Source organism: Sorex araneus, chromosome 3, assembly GCF_027595985.1.
Source record: "Sorex araneus isolate mSorAra2 chromosome 3, mSorAra2.pri, whole genome shotgun sequence".
Taxonomy (NCBI): domain Eukaryota; kingdom Metazoa; phylum Chordata; class Mammalia; order Eulipotyphla; family Soricidae; genus Sorex; species Sorex araneus.
This window is the reverse complement of record NC_073304.1, coordinates 87,504,020-87,520,123: the sequence shown is the minus strand read 5'-3', so window position 1 is coordinate 87,520,123 and position 16,104 is coordinate 87,504,020. Positions and strand designations below refer to the sequence as shown.

The 16,104-nt window shown below is 46.6% G+C and overlaps 1 protein-coding gene across 2 annotated transcripts in view; it reads left to right on the top strand.

Annotated features, from left to right (window-relative positions):
* Positions 1 to 16,104, top strand: part of VPS39 (VPS39 subunit of HOPS complex) — a 40,638-nt gene that overhangs the window by 17,960 nt on the left and 6,574 nt on the right. For both annotated transcript variants that reach the window (XM_004609592.2, XM_055133314.1), the window contains exons 8-17: positions 545 to 728; positions 4,799 to 4,919; positions 5,009 to 5,129; positions 9,035 to 9,164; positions 10,291 to 10,433; positions 13,815 to 13,958; positions 14,320 to 14,461; positions 14,576 to 14,662; positions 14,978 to 15,051; positions 15,547 to 15,645. In XM_004609592.2, coding sequence (XP_004609649.1) covers positions 545 to 728; positions 4,799 to 4,919; positions 5,009 to 5,129; positions 9,035 to 9,164; positions 10,291 to 10,433; positions 13,815 to 13,958; positions 14,320 to 14,461; positions 14,576 to 14,662; positions 14,978 to 15,051; positions 15,547 to 15,645 — 1,245 coding nt within the window. The remainder of the gene's footprint in view (positions 1 to 544; positions 729 to 4,798; positions 4,920 to 5,008; positions 5,130 to 9,034; positions 9,165 to 10,290; positions 10,434 to 13,814; positions 13,959 to 14,319; positions 14,462 to 14,575; positions 14,663 to 14,977; positions 15,052 to 15,546; positions 15,646 to 16,104) is intronic.

Below are 16,104 nucleotides of genomic sequence, written 5' to 3'. Positions count from 1 at the left end.
TCTCTCTTCCTCATGTGTCTGACATTAGTTGTGTGGCTGTTTGTGTCAGTGTGTTCATTTTTTATGGCGATGCAGTGGTCTGTGGCTCAGATATACTGTAGTCTATCCCTGCATCAGTTGAAGATCACATTACCACCACCCCCTTCCAGTCTCAAGTCATAACAAAGCTGCTAGAAATAGTTGCAGACAAATTTGTGTGTAAATGTGAGTGTGTGTGTGACTTTATGATAGGCTGATGTACAGGGCCGCCATCCCACTTTGTGTCCTCCCCAGCAGCCTGTGTGCGTAGTTCCAGTTGCTCTGCGTCCTTGCCAGCATCTGATATCGCTGCCTGCCGGGAGAGTTGCTTTTTTGCTGTTACAGATAGAAAGGGAGCAGGTCCTACAATGTAAAATCTGCCATCACAAATGTGATTAGTTTCCTTATGGTGAACAAGGAATATTTTTGTCTTCTCTAAGTCTGAAACTTTTATCTAGACTTTTCCAGGCCACGTGCAGGCCCTAGTTGGAGCATGCCGCGTGACTCACTTTATGTCTTCCTGTAGGTGGACGGAAAGGGGTCCATCAAAGAGCTCTTTCCAACAGGAAAACAGCTGGAGCCCTTAGTTGCACCCCTGGCAGATGGAAAAGTGGCCGTGGGCCAGGATGACCTCACCGTGGTGCTCAATGAGGAGGGGATCTGCACACAGAAGTGTGCCCTGAACTGGACAGACATACCAGTGGCCATGGGTAAGACCAACAATAGAGGCTGTTTCCCATTGGGCCAGGGGCTGTTCTCCAGTCTGGAGTCCCAGACAGCCATTTTTGGTGTCTGGCACTCTCACTTCCCCTTCATAAAATGTGACGAGTGTTACAGGAGTGTAAAAAAACCCAAAAAAACAAAAAAAACCCGAAACATTCTGATGTGGGTAGGAAAGTGGGTTTTGCTTCCTAAGGGGAAAAATGTAAATCAAATGGTACATTTTAGGAAGTGACCGTCTGCTGCTATTTTTACTTCTTAGTTCTTGTCTTTTGCTTTTTTTTTTAATGGTTTGATTGTGTTCTCTGCAAACGAATCACATTTGCAAATCGGCACATTTCCTCTCTCTGCCTGAAGCACATGTATTTCGGTGTTGGAAGGTTTTGGATGTGACGGCAGTGGCCACTGTTGTTCTCACAAGCACCCTGCGTCCAGTGTTCTCTGTCTTACATGTTAGATGTGTCCACTTCTTACCACTCTCTATTACGGGATTTCCTGGAGGCAAACAACCACCCATGAAACAGTTCATTTTCAGGTAGAAGTGACTTTTTAAAAAATAACCAGCTGCTCACCAGGCTGAGTCACATGCTTTGCATGCTGGAGGCCAGCATTGGGTCCCTGACACCACATAAGCACCTCCAGGAGCATTCCCCGGCCACTGCCAGATAGAGCCTGACAACCAAAAACTAAAGCCAAAAGTATTGGGTATATGAACATGCTGCCTTTAAGGATTCTAGCTCAGGAAACGATGATCATTACAACTGAAGATAAAGAGACAATGCAGGCATGGCTTACGGTACTCATTTGCGTGATTTGAGATCTAGCAATTCAGAAGGGGCAAGTTCATTATTCATTTAGCCTGAAGGAAGCTCCTGTCCAGGAATAAGACAGGACTAGACCATCCAGGGCACTTAAGAGGTGACTTAAAGAAAAATTCCTTTCCTTTCAAGCAGAAAAAATAGTTGGCAAAATGAGCAGAAAAGTCAAAGACATGCTGATTTGTGAGAGGATGTTCTGGAGATAGGCCTGACTGAGGCAGCTCTCCAGGATTACAAAGGACAGAGAGGGTTAGAGGCAAAGGTCTGAGAGGCCAGGAGCTTCCTAACTGGTCAGCCGGCTTAATAAAGCCTCAGGGTCTGGGCAAGCTATGCTGGTGGTAGCTGGAGATGAAAAGACCTGAAGGGAATGATATCGCGTCAGTATTTGGTAAAGCTCTTAACCCATAATTGGGATTATGTGTTAGAAGTTGGGGGGCTAAGCCCTTCATGTGAAGCTTCATGATGCTCAGGGCGTTTCTTGTTTTCCCGTCTAAAGCAGAACTTGTAGGTGTAAAGTAGTGTGTGACAGGTTTGAAGTATGTGTCTCATTCCCAGAGGGCGGCGCTCTGCTTTGGGGTGGAGATTGGTGCCCAGTACCTTCAGCAGTGTTTCTCAGAAAATTGAACTCATTTTTTAAAAAAGAAGCAAATGTAAAAAGAAAATAAATAAATAGCAGCATGCCTTTAAAAAAATTTTTTTTGTAAGATGAAAGGCAGCAAGGGACCCGACAGTACAGGGATAAAGTACTTGCTTTGTATGTGGCCAACCGGGGTTCAATCCCAGCATCACACGGTCCCCCGAATACTGCCAGGGGTGACCCCCGAGCGCAGAGTCAGGAGTGAAACCCAGAGCACAGCTGAGTGTGGTCCTAACCCCCCCCTCCCCGCCGTGTGTGTGTGTGTGTGTGTGTGTGTGTGTGTGTGTGTGTATAAAACAACATAGTAATAGCAGTAGTGATAGCATTTAAACTAATGGAAAATTTGTACTTAGGTCTTAGTTTTCTCATTTTCAAGTACCCTTTTTGTTTTAAAATTGTGTTATAGTACTCATTTAAAACATACAGGTTGTGAATATATTATTTAAACAGAAAAACCAAAAAACCTTATCAGAAGATAGATAATTAGGAAAAGGAAAATAATTTGCAGATTAGTCTAACAAATTTATGGATATGTTCTTTGAGAATAAATTTCTATGTGATTATGCCATCTAGTGGTTAGTTTTGTAATTTTTCATTTAAAAATTTTACATGGTGTCATTAAAAACATAGCAAAGTTTATCATCTTAACTATGCCCAAGTTCAGTTCATTAATATTTGGCATATTCATATATTGTGGAACAGGTATTCAGAACTTTTTCATCTTGCAAATCTGAAACTGTGCCCAGTAAACAAACTAGCTCCCCAGCCTCGCCTCTCGGTCTCTGTCACACTGTCCAAGCTTCTATGTATCTCTCTGACTGCTTTAGATTCCAGATGTGAGTGGTGGCATTTGACTGGCTTGTTTCAGTTAGCACCTCCTCAGGTTCATCCAGGTTATAGCACATGACAGGATTTCCTTCCTATCTAAGACTGATGCTTCACTGCATTTATCTACTACATTTTCTCTATTTATTGGTGGACTTTTAGCTAACTTCTGCCTCTTGACTCTTAACATGGGTGGATGAATAATCTCTTAAAGATTATTTCGGCATTTTTGGATCTAAACCCCTGAGTAGAATTGCTTGGTCATATGGTAGTTCTATTTTAAGTTTCCGAGGTCCTGCCATACTGACTCTTTTTGTGATCATCTTACATTGTAAGATGACATTTTGTGTCATCTTACATTGCTGTCAATAATACATGAGGGTTCCACTTTTTCCACATCCTTCCCAATGCTGATTACTTCCTGGGGTTTTTTGGGAGGGAGTTCTCTCCCAGCAGTGCTCAGCACCCACCCACCAGAGCTCTCCCCAGCAGTGCTCATTCCTACTAAGAGAAGGAACCCAGGACCTCAGTGTGCAAAGCAGGACCCTTGAGTCACATCCCTGTCCTAATTTCTGTTCTTTGATAGTACCATCCTGATAGATGTGAGGTGTTATCTCTGTAGATTTTTACTAATATGACAGACTACATTACGAGAACATTTTGTAATTTTAAGTTAGTAAAATTATGTATATGTGGTATGCAAACAGCATTTTTCACAGTTCACTGTAAAGTATATTCTGTCTTATTCTGAGGTTTCACTTTTTTTTTAATTTTTTTTTTTGTTCCGTTTTGGTTTTTAGCCACACCTGAAGATGCTAAGGGCTTACTTAGCTCTGCACTTAAGAATTATTTTGCTGGGGCCAGAGCCATAGCACTGTGGGTAGGGTGTTTGCTTTGCACATGACCGACATGGGTTCAATCCCCGGCATCCCATATGGTTCCCCCGAGCATTGCCAAGAGTAATTCCTGAGTGCAGAGCCAGGAGTAACCCCTGAGCATTGCCAGATTTGATCCCTCCCCCCCCCAAAAAAATTAAGGTTTTACTTTATTCAGCATTCCAAAACTTATACCGTCACGTCTGTACAAAAGTATAGAAAGCATAGTCGATATGTTAAGTATTGCTTACAAGACATAGGACAAAAGAATGGAGATGAGGGGTGTAACCCAAGAATCAATTCTGGATCTTTGGGTCATGGATAGTTAAATAAAGGATATTTAAGTGTGTATGATACCAAAAAAAAAAAAAAGAGTAAGCATAAAAGCCACAAAAGTATCAACTAGGAATGTAAAGCTTTGTGTCTGGGAAGGTCTTCTGAGCAATGCTTAGGGTTCTGGGGGCCACTCCCAGTGATTCTTGGCTTAGTTCTGTGGGTTGGATGAAGAGACATTTCCCTTCCTCAGAGATGGGTAGCGGTTATGTGAACTTGTTCTCCAGGCCACATTGTTAAAAGCGCTGCAGCTGTCCATCATCAGGCCTGGTTTTGTAAATGATGACAAAGGGACAAGCTCTTACCCATTCTGGAGGGTTGAATGGGAACCATGGAATCAGGTCTCTCTCAGCAAAACTGATTGCATCCATCCTTCTTAGCAAGAGACTTCTAGTATCATGTGGGCAAACATCTTCCCTTGGTGGATCAGTCACATTACAAGCTCCTGGCATGGTGTTTGCAGTTAAATGCAGTGAAAACAAAAATTTGTTTTTAAACACTGACGCAGAAAAAGTCAGTAAAACTAAAGCCCTTGGTCAAAACTACATCTCGGTCTGTTCTCTCTTGCACAGAGCACCAGCCTCCCTACATCATTGCAGTGTTGCCTCGGTATGTGGAGATCCGGACATTGGAGCCCAGGCTTCTGGTTCAGAGCATTGAGTTGCAGAGGCCGCGTTTCATCAGCTCGGGAGGGTAAGGGCGTTTCTGTTCCAGAGCTTTCAGATCATCTGTGTCCTGATAAAACCTGTGCTCTCCCATAACTTTCTTACTCCTGCCTCCAGGTCAAACATCATCTATGTGGCCAGCAATCATTTTGTGTGGAGACTCATCCCTGTCCCCATGGCAACCCAGATCCAGCAGCTTCTGCAGGACAAGCAGTTTGAATTAGCTCTGCAGCTCGCTGTAAGTCTTGCTCTAGAGACTTGGTTGTGCCTGAATCTGCCTCCCTCGTTCTTCCAAGTGGAGGATTCGGGTTTGGAGAGTCCTGTTGGGATGGAGCCCAGAGATTAGCGTTAGAGAGTTTCAATCCAGCATCATTGTAACCCCCAAAGTGGTTTCACTATTTTAGTTTGCTTCTTTGTCAGATGCCAGGCAAATGCAGGTTAGAACAAACTCAGCTCCAGGTTAACAGGAGAATGAAATCTGCAGAAAAATTAGACAGTGCAAACATTAAAGTACAGCAGTGAAAATCAGTTTCAGAGTCTAGTTTGGTGGGAGGCTGCTAGCCTGTGTCTGCGTCCAAAGGGTGTCTTCAGTAGTCCCAGCCGCTGCACTCAGTAGGGCTACACGCTCTCTGTCCCTGGCTGTGTCTGTGTAGGATGTTGCTCACAGCAAAATTGTGGCCGTGTGGGCCAGAGAGATAGTACAGTGGAGAGGGGGCTACACGCTCTCTGTCCCTGGCTGTGTCTGTGTAGGATGTTGCTCACAGCAAAATTGTGGCCGTGTGGGCCAGAGAGATAGTACAGTGGAGAGGGAGCTTGCTTTGCAGGTGACTCACCCGGGTTTGATCCCTAGCACCACATACGGTCCCCTAAGCATCACCAGAAGTGATCCCTCAGTCCCACTGGATGTGGCCCAAAATGAGTGACAGAAAGAGAAAGAGAAAAGGGACATGGGGGGTGGGAGAGAGTGCTCGCCTAAGGCTCACATCGCCAGCACACTGCTTAGAAACTGACTTCTGAGTCCTGTCTTGTTCTTCCCAGCATCCCAATTGTGATTATTTTCATCTCTAGAAGAACTTTGATTTCAGGAAGCCAGAAGTCACTGTGAGTCTAATCTACTTAGAGTGTTGGATAGTTCTTCAGTTTGGTAAAAGAGAAGAGAGGGGGGATGGGGCTCCATGCCTATGGCAGAAATTCTCAGACTTTTTTGACCTCAGAAATCTACTTTCTGTAGGCAAACACAGTGCACCCCAGTTGCACCTGAGGCTGCTGTTGCCCCACCCCCTGTTCAGTGCCCTGAGGGGAGGAGTATCACCCACTTGGGAAACTCTGATCTGTAGTATATTGGGAAATATTTCTGGAAAGAAAACCGGGGTCACAAGTTTTGATTACACGTGTTTATAGCCACCCATGATGGATGCTTTTGAAGAACACACTTTTGGATTTAAAACCAAAGTCCAGGCTTAGGTTAGACATGTTTTACATCCCATAAAGATTATTTTTTTTCTTTGGGGCATTTCTTTTCAGCATCTTACCAGATGTTTCCCTCCATTCATGCAGTTTTTCCACTCTTACCCTTTATCATTTTACTTCATTTTTATTTTTAAAATAATGAATATCCATGATCCCACCAGCCTACTCAAGAAAAATGACTGACAGCCCCACAGACACAGTGACACTACACTGCCAGCCCCCAGCACCACCGTTCCCAGCCCACACAGCCAAGCTGAGCGTCTCTGGGACTGGCCCTCATTCCCTGAGCACTGCTTGGGAGCCCTCCCACAACAAAGAGAGAAATAACTCAGATGACCTGTGTGTGCCTCCCCAAGGCTGCCTCTTCTCCATTTTCCTAAATTTGGTTTATTAGGCCCTTAATTATTTATTTATTTATTTATTTATTTTTGCTTAAACATTTACAAAGTTTTTGTGCCTGAGTATTATATTTTACTTTTGAGCTTTGTTAGTGGGTCCCACCTTTTGTAGCATCTACTTTTCATCACGGCAGCAAGGCTTCAGACTTCGTGGTGACCTCTGTCTCCCAGGGTGGATGGTCTATTGCTGCTGGGTGGAAGTTGCTTTCCCTTGTCCTCTTTTGGCCTTGGACTGCCTAGTTGTTCTGTCCTGTGACTTTGCCCTGTGAAGATTACCACTATCCCCTTCCCTCTTTTTTGCTTGTTTGTTTTTTGGTGAGCCACATCCGGTAGTGCTCAGGGTTTACTCCTGGTTTTAAGCTCAGGGATCAATCCAGTGCTCAGGGGACCATATGGGATGCCAGGGATTGAACGGTCTGGTGGCATGCAAGGCAAATGCCCTACCTGCTATATTATTGCTCTGGCCTTTATCCCCTTTCCTTTTTTTTTTTTTCTGGGTTTTTTTAGTGTGTGTGTGTGTGTGTGTGTGTGTGTGTGTGTGTGTGTGTGTGTGTGTGTGTCTGTCTGTCTGTCTGTCTGTCTGTCTGTCTGTGTCTGTGTGTGTGTCTGTGTGTCTGTGTGTGTGTGTGTGTGTGTCTGTGTGTATGTGTGTGTGTGTGTGTGTAGGGGGCTTTTGGGGTCACACCCAGAGATGCTCTGGCCTTTATCCCCTTTCCTTTTTTTTTTTCTGGGTTTTTTAGTGTGTGTAGGTGTGGGTGTGTGTAGGGGGCTTTTTGGGTCACACCCAGAGATGCTGAGGGATTACTCCTGGCTCTGAACTCAGGACTTAGTCCTGGTGGTGCTCGGACCTAATGGGATCCCCGCCGTACTATCACTCTGGCCCCTCCCCCTTCCTTTTGAGGAACTTAAGTTTTATTCAGATCAATCAGACGGCATACCTGAAACTTACAGAGGGCAGTTGCATCACCAGACTTCAGTGAGGACAGGATGCGGAGCCACAGACTGGAGATGCTCCAGTTACCTATGGGCTGGGAAAGTTCCTCTAAAGTCAGGCCCTTGAAAGGGATTGGGAGCAGGAAACAGGGAAGAGCCAGGGACAAGAAGGAAGTGGAAGCAAGTCTTTTGAGGACATGTGGGACCTGGCCTGACAAGAGCAGGTGTGGAGAGAATGTAAGGAAGTGGAAAGGGGCAGGGGGGTGTGGAGGGGGTGCAGGTTATGGGGGGACCCAATTCCACCCCAGCCCCAAGGCGCTAAGACCATCCCTGGCCAACTGCTGACAAAGGGTGGGGTGATGGAAGAGGGAGAAGGAGAAGCCACTGAAAGATATTTTGAAGGAATAAACTTGGTTTAGTGAAGACCAAGTTAGTGATTTAAAGGAATTTAGGGGAGGGGATGGTTATAAAGAAGAAAACAGGAGAGATTTGTTAGCTTGCACGTCTTAGGTAACTATTTGCCATATGAAATGTTTTCTGTCCCTGCGCTTGCCATTTTGCTGTCATGCTAGGCCTTGCGCCAGTATGTCCTTGCTGGGAGCGTTCTCCCCTCATCTCCTGCCCTCCTGGCTCCGGTTTATCCCCTGTGACCCTGCTTCCTTCCTCCTGAATCTGGGGGACCCACCACTCAGACTCCCACGTTCTCCTGTCACCACTCTGACCCTGCTTTGTCTGGGTTTTGATTTATTTTTAAGCTAGATTTTCCATGAATGCCCTTTGTCATTCTTGCTCCTTTCCTCTCTCTGCCTCCTCCCATTCTAGGTTTAAACCCAGAAACCATGTTGGATTCGGTGGTGCTTTTTCCTATCATCCTTTGATCTGTGCTTGATCTGTGTGGGCTTCTTAGTCTTTTCTAGTTTTTGTTTGTGGGCCACACCCAGCAGTGCTCAGGAATTACTCCTACTTCTGCACTCAGGGATAACTCCTGGCCTGGCTCAGGGGTGAACTTTATGGGGTTTCAGGGATTGAACCCAGTTCTGCCATGTGCAAAGCAAGCACCCTACCTGCTGTACTCTCTGGCCCCAATCTATACTTGCTTTTCATGTCCTTGACAGTTCTCAGGGGATGTTGGTTGGGTATGGAATCCCTGTTGTGTTTTAACTTTACAGTTACTCACCAGTCTTAGGCATAGTTGTAGGGCAGCCAATGAGGGCAGTACCATCTGGCTATCTGGTACACTTTGGCATCCCTTCTTGCTGGGATATTGCCTACCACCTCATTTCCCGTCGAGTGCCTAAGTATGTGAGTACGTTGGTTCTTACCTCTTCTATTCCCTTGTTAGGAAATGAAAGAGGATTCTGACAGTGAAAAGCAGCAACAGATCCATCACATCAAGAACTTATATGCCTTCAACCTCTTCTGCCAGAAGCGTTTTGATGAGTCCATGCAGGTCTTTGCTAAACTTGGCACAGGTAACAAGTTTAAGGACCTTGGGATAAGGAGCTAGCGGAAGGAAGAGACTCCGGAAAAGATGGGGAGGAAACCTTCATTCTTAGAACCAGACTTGTAAGAGGGGAGGTTTAGGCCCATCTAGATTGATTGTCAAATCTAATAGAAGCCCATGTTGGAAACTTACTTATTTATAACCCAAATCCCACAAATCTGTTCTCAGTGCAGACTTCTGTTCTTCTAGAATGATGTACCCCCTCACCATTAGAGAAAAGCCACACAGTCATTCTGTTCAGAAATGTGTTTGATTATCTTGAACTGATTCAGGGCTGTTCTAAGTAAAATGCCTGGCTTTGTTGGAGTAAAGTGTCGGTCATCTCAGAGCAAGCACAGCTCTTTCCTCCATGTGCCAAGACCTATTTGGAGGTTGGAATATCCTAGTGTGAAGAAGGTGCTCTGGAGTCACTCTCCCTGACTTCAGGCAAAGTTTCTGGACCCACCTCCACTGAAATATCCTTGAAATATCCTCCTTTGTACACTGGGCAAATAACACTTAATCTATTGAGCTATCTCTCCAGGCCCTCAGTGAGCCTTTCTGATCATTCTTTTTAAAAAACAGTAACCTTGGGGGCCGGAGCGATAGTGCAGCGGGTAGGGCATTTGCCTTGCACTCGGCCAACCTGGGTTCAATCCCCGGCTTCCTATATGGTCCCCCAAGCACCACCAGGAGTAATTCCTGAGTGCAAAGCCAGGAGTAATCCCTGAGCATCACTGGGTATGACCCAAAAAAGCAAAAGAATGAAAAAAAATTTTTTTAAGTAAAATAAAATAAAATTCAAAGAAAAAAAAAAACTCTAACTTGGAATTCATTTTGATGTCCTAATAGTCCTATTTTATTTTTTCTTTAAATTGCTGGCCTCTGGTTGGAGCAATAGTTATGGACAGGGCATTTACCTTGCACAAGACCAACTTATGTTCAGTCCTTAGCACCCCAAATGTCCCCTGAGCCTGCCAAAAGTGATCCCTGAACACAGAGTCAGTTGTAAGCTCTGAGTACCACCAGGTGTGGCCAAAAATAATAATAATGATAATAATAATAATAATAATTCTGGGCTCCTTTCCAGAGACTCACGTTTACCTTCCATGTAGATCCCACCCATGTGATGGGCCTGTACCCAGACCTGCTGCCCGCAGACTACAGGAAGCAGCTGCAGTATCCCAACCCGCTGCCCACACTCTCTGGGGCCGAACTGGAAAAGGCTCACTTAGCTCTGATTGACTACCTGACACAGGTAGGTCCTGGGAGTTACAATACCTGCTTGGTAGCAGGAAACAGGGGTCTTCCATGCCACAAGCATTCCCTCAGGGAATACAGTGTATCTGAATTGTGATATTGCATCTTTAAGCCTCTTCCTGCTTAACAGGGCTCTTGACTATTTGCCCAAATCCAGATATTGGGAAACACTGTCACAGGAACTTAAAAAATCACATTTCAGATGACAGGATAGTAGGTTTTTGGGGGGTTTTTTTGTAATATACATAATTTTAGAAAAAATGTCACTCTGTAAAGAAAACCTGGAAAGCAAAGTAAAGCATAAAGCAAAAATATAAATCACTTATAATTGTCACCTAGAGAAAAGTAATTGGCATTTTAGAACTGTTTTTCCAGACCTTTCATGTGAATTTATGAGTTTTTTATTTAACAAATGGATATCAAACTCTGTGTCAGAGCTTACTTTTTTTTTCTTAATTACAGAAATTAAACTAGTTGACTAGATTAAATTTTGGCTATTATTGAGAAAGTTCTTTTCTGTCAAATAATCTTTTATAGCTTTTTTTATTTTTTTAAGAAGAAATATTTAGATTTAAGTTTTCCAATTTACTGTTATGAGCAGGTAGTGAAATTTTAAAGTCAGCATCTTTGTTGAAGACTCTTAACCCCAAATTTCTATCGTAGAAAAGCTCCTACTTTTTTTCTTCCTATCCACTAAGACTCAGAACACTCTCTAAAATATTTCCCTTAAGAGTTCTGCAAACTGCTGTTAGAAAAGATGAAATCATGAAATTTGCATATAGGTGGATTAACATGGAAAGTATCATGCTGAGTGAAATGAGTCAGAAAGAGAGGGACAAGACATAGAAAGATTGCACTCCTCTGTGGAATATAAAGTAACAGAATGGGAGACTAACACCCAAAAATAGTAGAGATAAGTACCAGGAGGACTATTCCCCAGCTTGGAAGCTGGCCTCACATGCTAGGTGAAGAAGCAGCTCTGATAGAGAAGGGATCACCAAGCAAAGGGTGCTAGATAGGCCCACTAGGGATGGGAGATATGGGCAGAAAATAGACTATAATCTGAACATGATGCCTACTTACTACCCCTGTAGCAAACCACAACACCCAAAAAGAGCAAAAGAGCAAAAGGGAAGGCCCTGACACGGAGGCGGGATGGGGTGAAGGGGACAGGGTGGGGGTGGTGGGAGGGATACTGGGACCATTGGTGGTAGAAAATGGGCACTGGTGGAGGGATGGGTACTCGATCATTATATGACTGAAACGTAAGCATGAAAAGTTGTAAGTCTGTACCTTTACCCCACGGTGATTCACTAATTAAAATAAAATAAATAATTTTTTTAAAAAAAGAGTTCTGCAAACTTAGGGCAGGAGGTAGTCTGGGGTAAGGTGCTTTCCTCACATGTGACCAGTCCCAGTTCCATCCCTGGCAGCCACATATGGTCCCCCAAGTAGTGCATGAGCACAGAGCCAGGAGCAAGCCCTGAGCATGGCCAGGTGTGTCCTAGTATCCATCCCAGTAAAGAGTTCTGCAGACTTTGTGAGGCTTCCATGGGGAGGCACTGAGAAGTAGCACTGTAGTACTGTCATCCCATTGTTCATTGATTTGCTCGAACGGGCACCAGTAATGTCTCCACTGTGAGACTTGTTACTGTTTTTGGCATATCGAATATGCCCCAGGTAGCTTGCCAGGCTCTGCCGTGGGGGCGGGATACTCTCTCAGTAGCTTACCCAGCTGTCCAAGAAGGACAGAGGAATCGAACCCGGGTCAGCCGAGTGTAAGGCAAACGCCCTCTCTGCTGTGCTATTGCTCCAGTACACACTGAGAAGTAATACTAGGAAAGTGCAGGATGGCTGCCCACCTCCTGCTCCTGGGAGGTGGCCTACAGGCCTGACTGGGCATGCAGAGACTTGTCACTTTCTTGACACAGCTCCAGGGAGATACAGGGATGTAACTGGCGGCCTGAAAGGAGGGAGCACACTTGCTCCTGCCTGTGGACTCCAGGCCGCTGCTGACTGGAGAACTGCCAGGCCCGTGGCATTACAGGAGGCCCCTAGTGCTCGTATCTTTGCCTTAGGTCTCCCAACACACCTTCCCTGTGCACTCACATGCAGTGTGTGACTTCACCTGGCACTGAAACAGAGAGGTGATAAGAGTTCCTAAAACCAGGGCCATTGTACAAAACAGCACAAGCTGGGGCTGGAGAGATGAATCAGAGGGCTGGGACACTTTCTTTGCCTGCAGGAGCCCCAGGTTTGATTCCCAGCACCACAGCACTGCCAGAAGTGATCCCTGAGCACTGCATCAGGAGTAGCCCCCAAGCACTGCTGAGTGTGCCCCCAAAAAGTAGTTCAAGTTTCATGATGAAGCTCCATTACATGAAATTCCAGGATGGGTCAGAATAAACACTGTCTGGTTGTAGATAGCAGATCAGCGGGGTTGGGGCTGCATGGAAGGTTTTGTTTTTGTTTTCCGGTGCCAGAGATTGAACCCAGGGCATCACACATGGAAGGCAAGCACACTACCACTGAGTCACGTCCTCAGCCCCTATGTGGGATTCTGTGAGAGGACCCCAAAGGAGCTAACTTTGGGGAATGATGGAAATGTTTACCTGCATGAGCGGGGATGGTAATGGGCATGTATGTATCTGTCAAAGTGCCTATAACAGTATATACTGAAAGATAAAGTTTATTGTGTGTGATTTATACCTCAGTAAAGTTGTTCTTAAAAAAGAACATGAGGACCTATTAGTTAGTACCCTGAGTAAAGTAGTTGCCTTGCATACAACTAACCTGGATTTGATTCCTAGCACTACTTATGGAAAATAAATAAAAATAAATGGACTTTAGAATCAGAACCCTAATTTGAATTGGTGTCAACCATTTATGAGGTAGTTAATACCTATGCTTCAAGTTTTTCAGCTATAAAATGGGGACAATAATACCTGAAATTTTCTTTTTTTTTTAATTTTGGGCCACACCCAGTAGTGCTCAGGGGTTACCCCTGGCCCTGTGCTCAGGAATTGTACCTGGCAGTGCTCGGGGACCATGTGGGATGCTGAGGATCGAACCCAGATTGGCCCCATTGAAGGCAAATGCCCTGCCTGCTGTACTATCGCTCCCGCCCCTTCATTTTCTTTGTGTAGGGTTCAACTGCGACAATATGTAGTGTCTTATAGTGTCTCACAGATAGTTGATGCTCAAAAAACAATTGTTCTTATAGCTGTGGCAATTTGACAACCATCGACTTTGATCCCCAATAAAACTTATATATGCCATTGTGAGTTCAGGGTGAGTAGGTTTCCGCCAATTAGAGGTGTTTGGAACTAGGTGATGGAGGACGTCCCTACCTTGACTGCTTTGTGTTTGGCCTTTGCAGAAACGAAGCCAGCTGGTCAAGAAATTGAACGACTCCGACCACCAGTCCAGCACGTCCCCGCTCATGGAAGGCACGCCCACCATCAAATCCAAGAAGAAGCTGCTGCAGATCATCGACACCACCCTGCTCAAGTGCTACCTCCATGTGAGTTGTCCCAGTACTGGCTCCCATGGGCCCCCAGCCCCTGATTGAGGGGAATGGGCCCCTTTGGGGTCCCTGCTGCTGGTAAAGTGATGAGTTCCTGTGAGCTTGGGAGCACAAGAAGGCAAGATACTGGCCCAGGAGGCTGGTGGCCTCTGGGGCCCTGGACGTTGTGCAGGGTGGGGAGCAGGAACGGTATTTCTCCCAGGGGCTGCACCTTCTTCCTACCATGCGCCAGAAACATCCACATGTGTGGTGTTAGACAGCCTGATCGCTCAGAGCCACTTGCGATAGTCTCATAAAGGGGCAGGGGTGGGCTCCCCAGGAAGCAGTTTCCACAGAACCCCCTCTGCTTCCTCTGCAGACAAATGTGGCCCTCGTGGCTCCTTTGCTGCGCCTGGAGAACAACCACTGCCACATCGAAGAGAGCGAGCACGTGCTGAAGAAGGCTCACAAGTACAGCGAGCTGATCATCCTGTACGAGAAGAAGGGGCTCCACGAGAAAGGTGACTGCGGGGTGTGGGGGGGTGTCTCGGCCAGGGCCTGATAAATACCCCAGGGTGTGGGGGGTCGTGCCTTCTGCAGGAGGCTCCTGACCTGTTCTCGGGCTTCCCGGGCAGCTCTGCAGGTGCTGGTGGACCAGTCCAAGAAAGCCAACTCACCACTGAAAGGCCACGAGCGGACAGTGCAGTACCTGCAGCACCTGGGTAGGGCACGGGACGGGGGAAGAGGCCAGGCTTGAACTGGTCTCCCCGTCTCCCTGCAGCCTTGTCTTGCCCTGTGTTCCCCCCACCCCGCCCCGCTGGGGTAAAAGATGCGCAGTCGTGGCCCTGGCCCAGCTCGTCAGCGGACAGCCAGTCCCGGGAGGGTCGGGGGAGGCGGGGCAAGCGGCCCTGGACACTGGTATCTGGAGACAGCTTTGGACTCTGAAAGGCCACTGTGGGACACCTTATCCAGCTGCCCCCCTGCCCTTGTGGGTGGGCTGGGCTTCCCCTGGCGCCACAGCATACTTTTCCCTCCAGGCACGGAGAACCTGCATTTGATCTTTTCCTACTCTGTGTGGGTGCTGAGAGACTTCCCGGAGGATGGCCTGAAGGTGGGTCCCGGAGGCCTTGGAGTCTCTCATTGCAGCAGGGCTGCCCAGACGGGCAGGGAAGATTGGACAGTTTCTCTGCTGGTGTGAGATCCTGGTGTGAGGCCCAGTGTGGGCAGGATTCCTGTGTGGGTATCAGGACTCCTGACTGAGGCTACTACACCCTAACTAGCTCCAGATGGTCTTATGTACGTCCTCCCAAAAGTCAGTTTATGTCATGCACATGTGTGCCCCTGGGGAAGGGTTTACGTGCCTGTTGGGGGGGGGTTGTGCCTGTGAGGGGTTGTATGCCTATGAGGGGGTTCGTGTGCCTGTGAGGGGGTATCTGTGCCTGTGAGGGGGTTGTATGCCTGTGAGGGGGTTCGTGTGCCTGTGAGGGGGTTCATGTGCCTATGAGGGGGTTGTGTGCCTTTGAGGGGGCCGTGTGCCTGTGAGGGGGCTGTGGATGAGTGTGTGCCCAAAACTGCAGTGAGCTGGAGCTCAGGTTTGTTCCCACAGATCTTCACCGAAGACCTCCCAGAGGTGGAGTGTCTGCCACGAGACCAAGTGCTCAACTTCTTGATAGAGAACTTTAAGGGCCTGGCTATTCCTTATCTGGTGAGATATTCTTTCGTCTGGACTGAAAGTCATCAAAGCTGGGCGGCAGTTACGGGCAGTTCAGATTTGAGCTCGGGGAGAGGGGACTAGCAGACACATTAGGCCAGGGGGTGTATCTGTTTCCTTTGAGAAAGAGACACACATCAGAGCAAGCAGGGACAATTTGACTTTTTGTTGCTCTTCTAAATTCTGGTCAGCCTGGGGAGGTAAGAGAGAATTCTGTTCAGGGGAAAGAGGTCAAGGCCACATGTGAACAGCCACACTCCTCTGAGATCAGGGGTCACCCAGATAGGCTTGAAGTACCAGAATGCTGGGGTTTCCTCTTAACCAGACAGGCTAATCTGGAGGGTTATGGGATAAAATTGAAGTGTTTAGATTGGAAATCACAGAAATAAGTGGATGTTGCTGGGTTGCACTGCCAAATTCCCTGGTGGTTTTAGCAGAGCTCTGCCTCGGTTA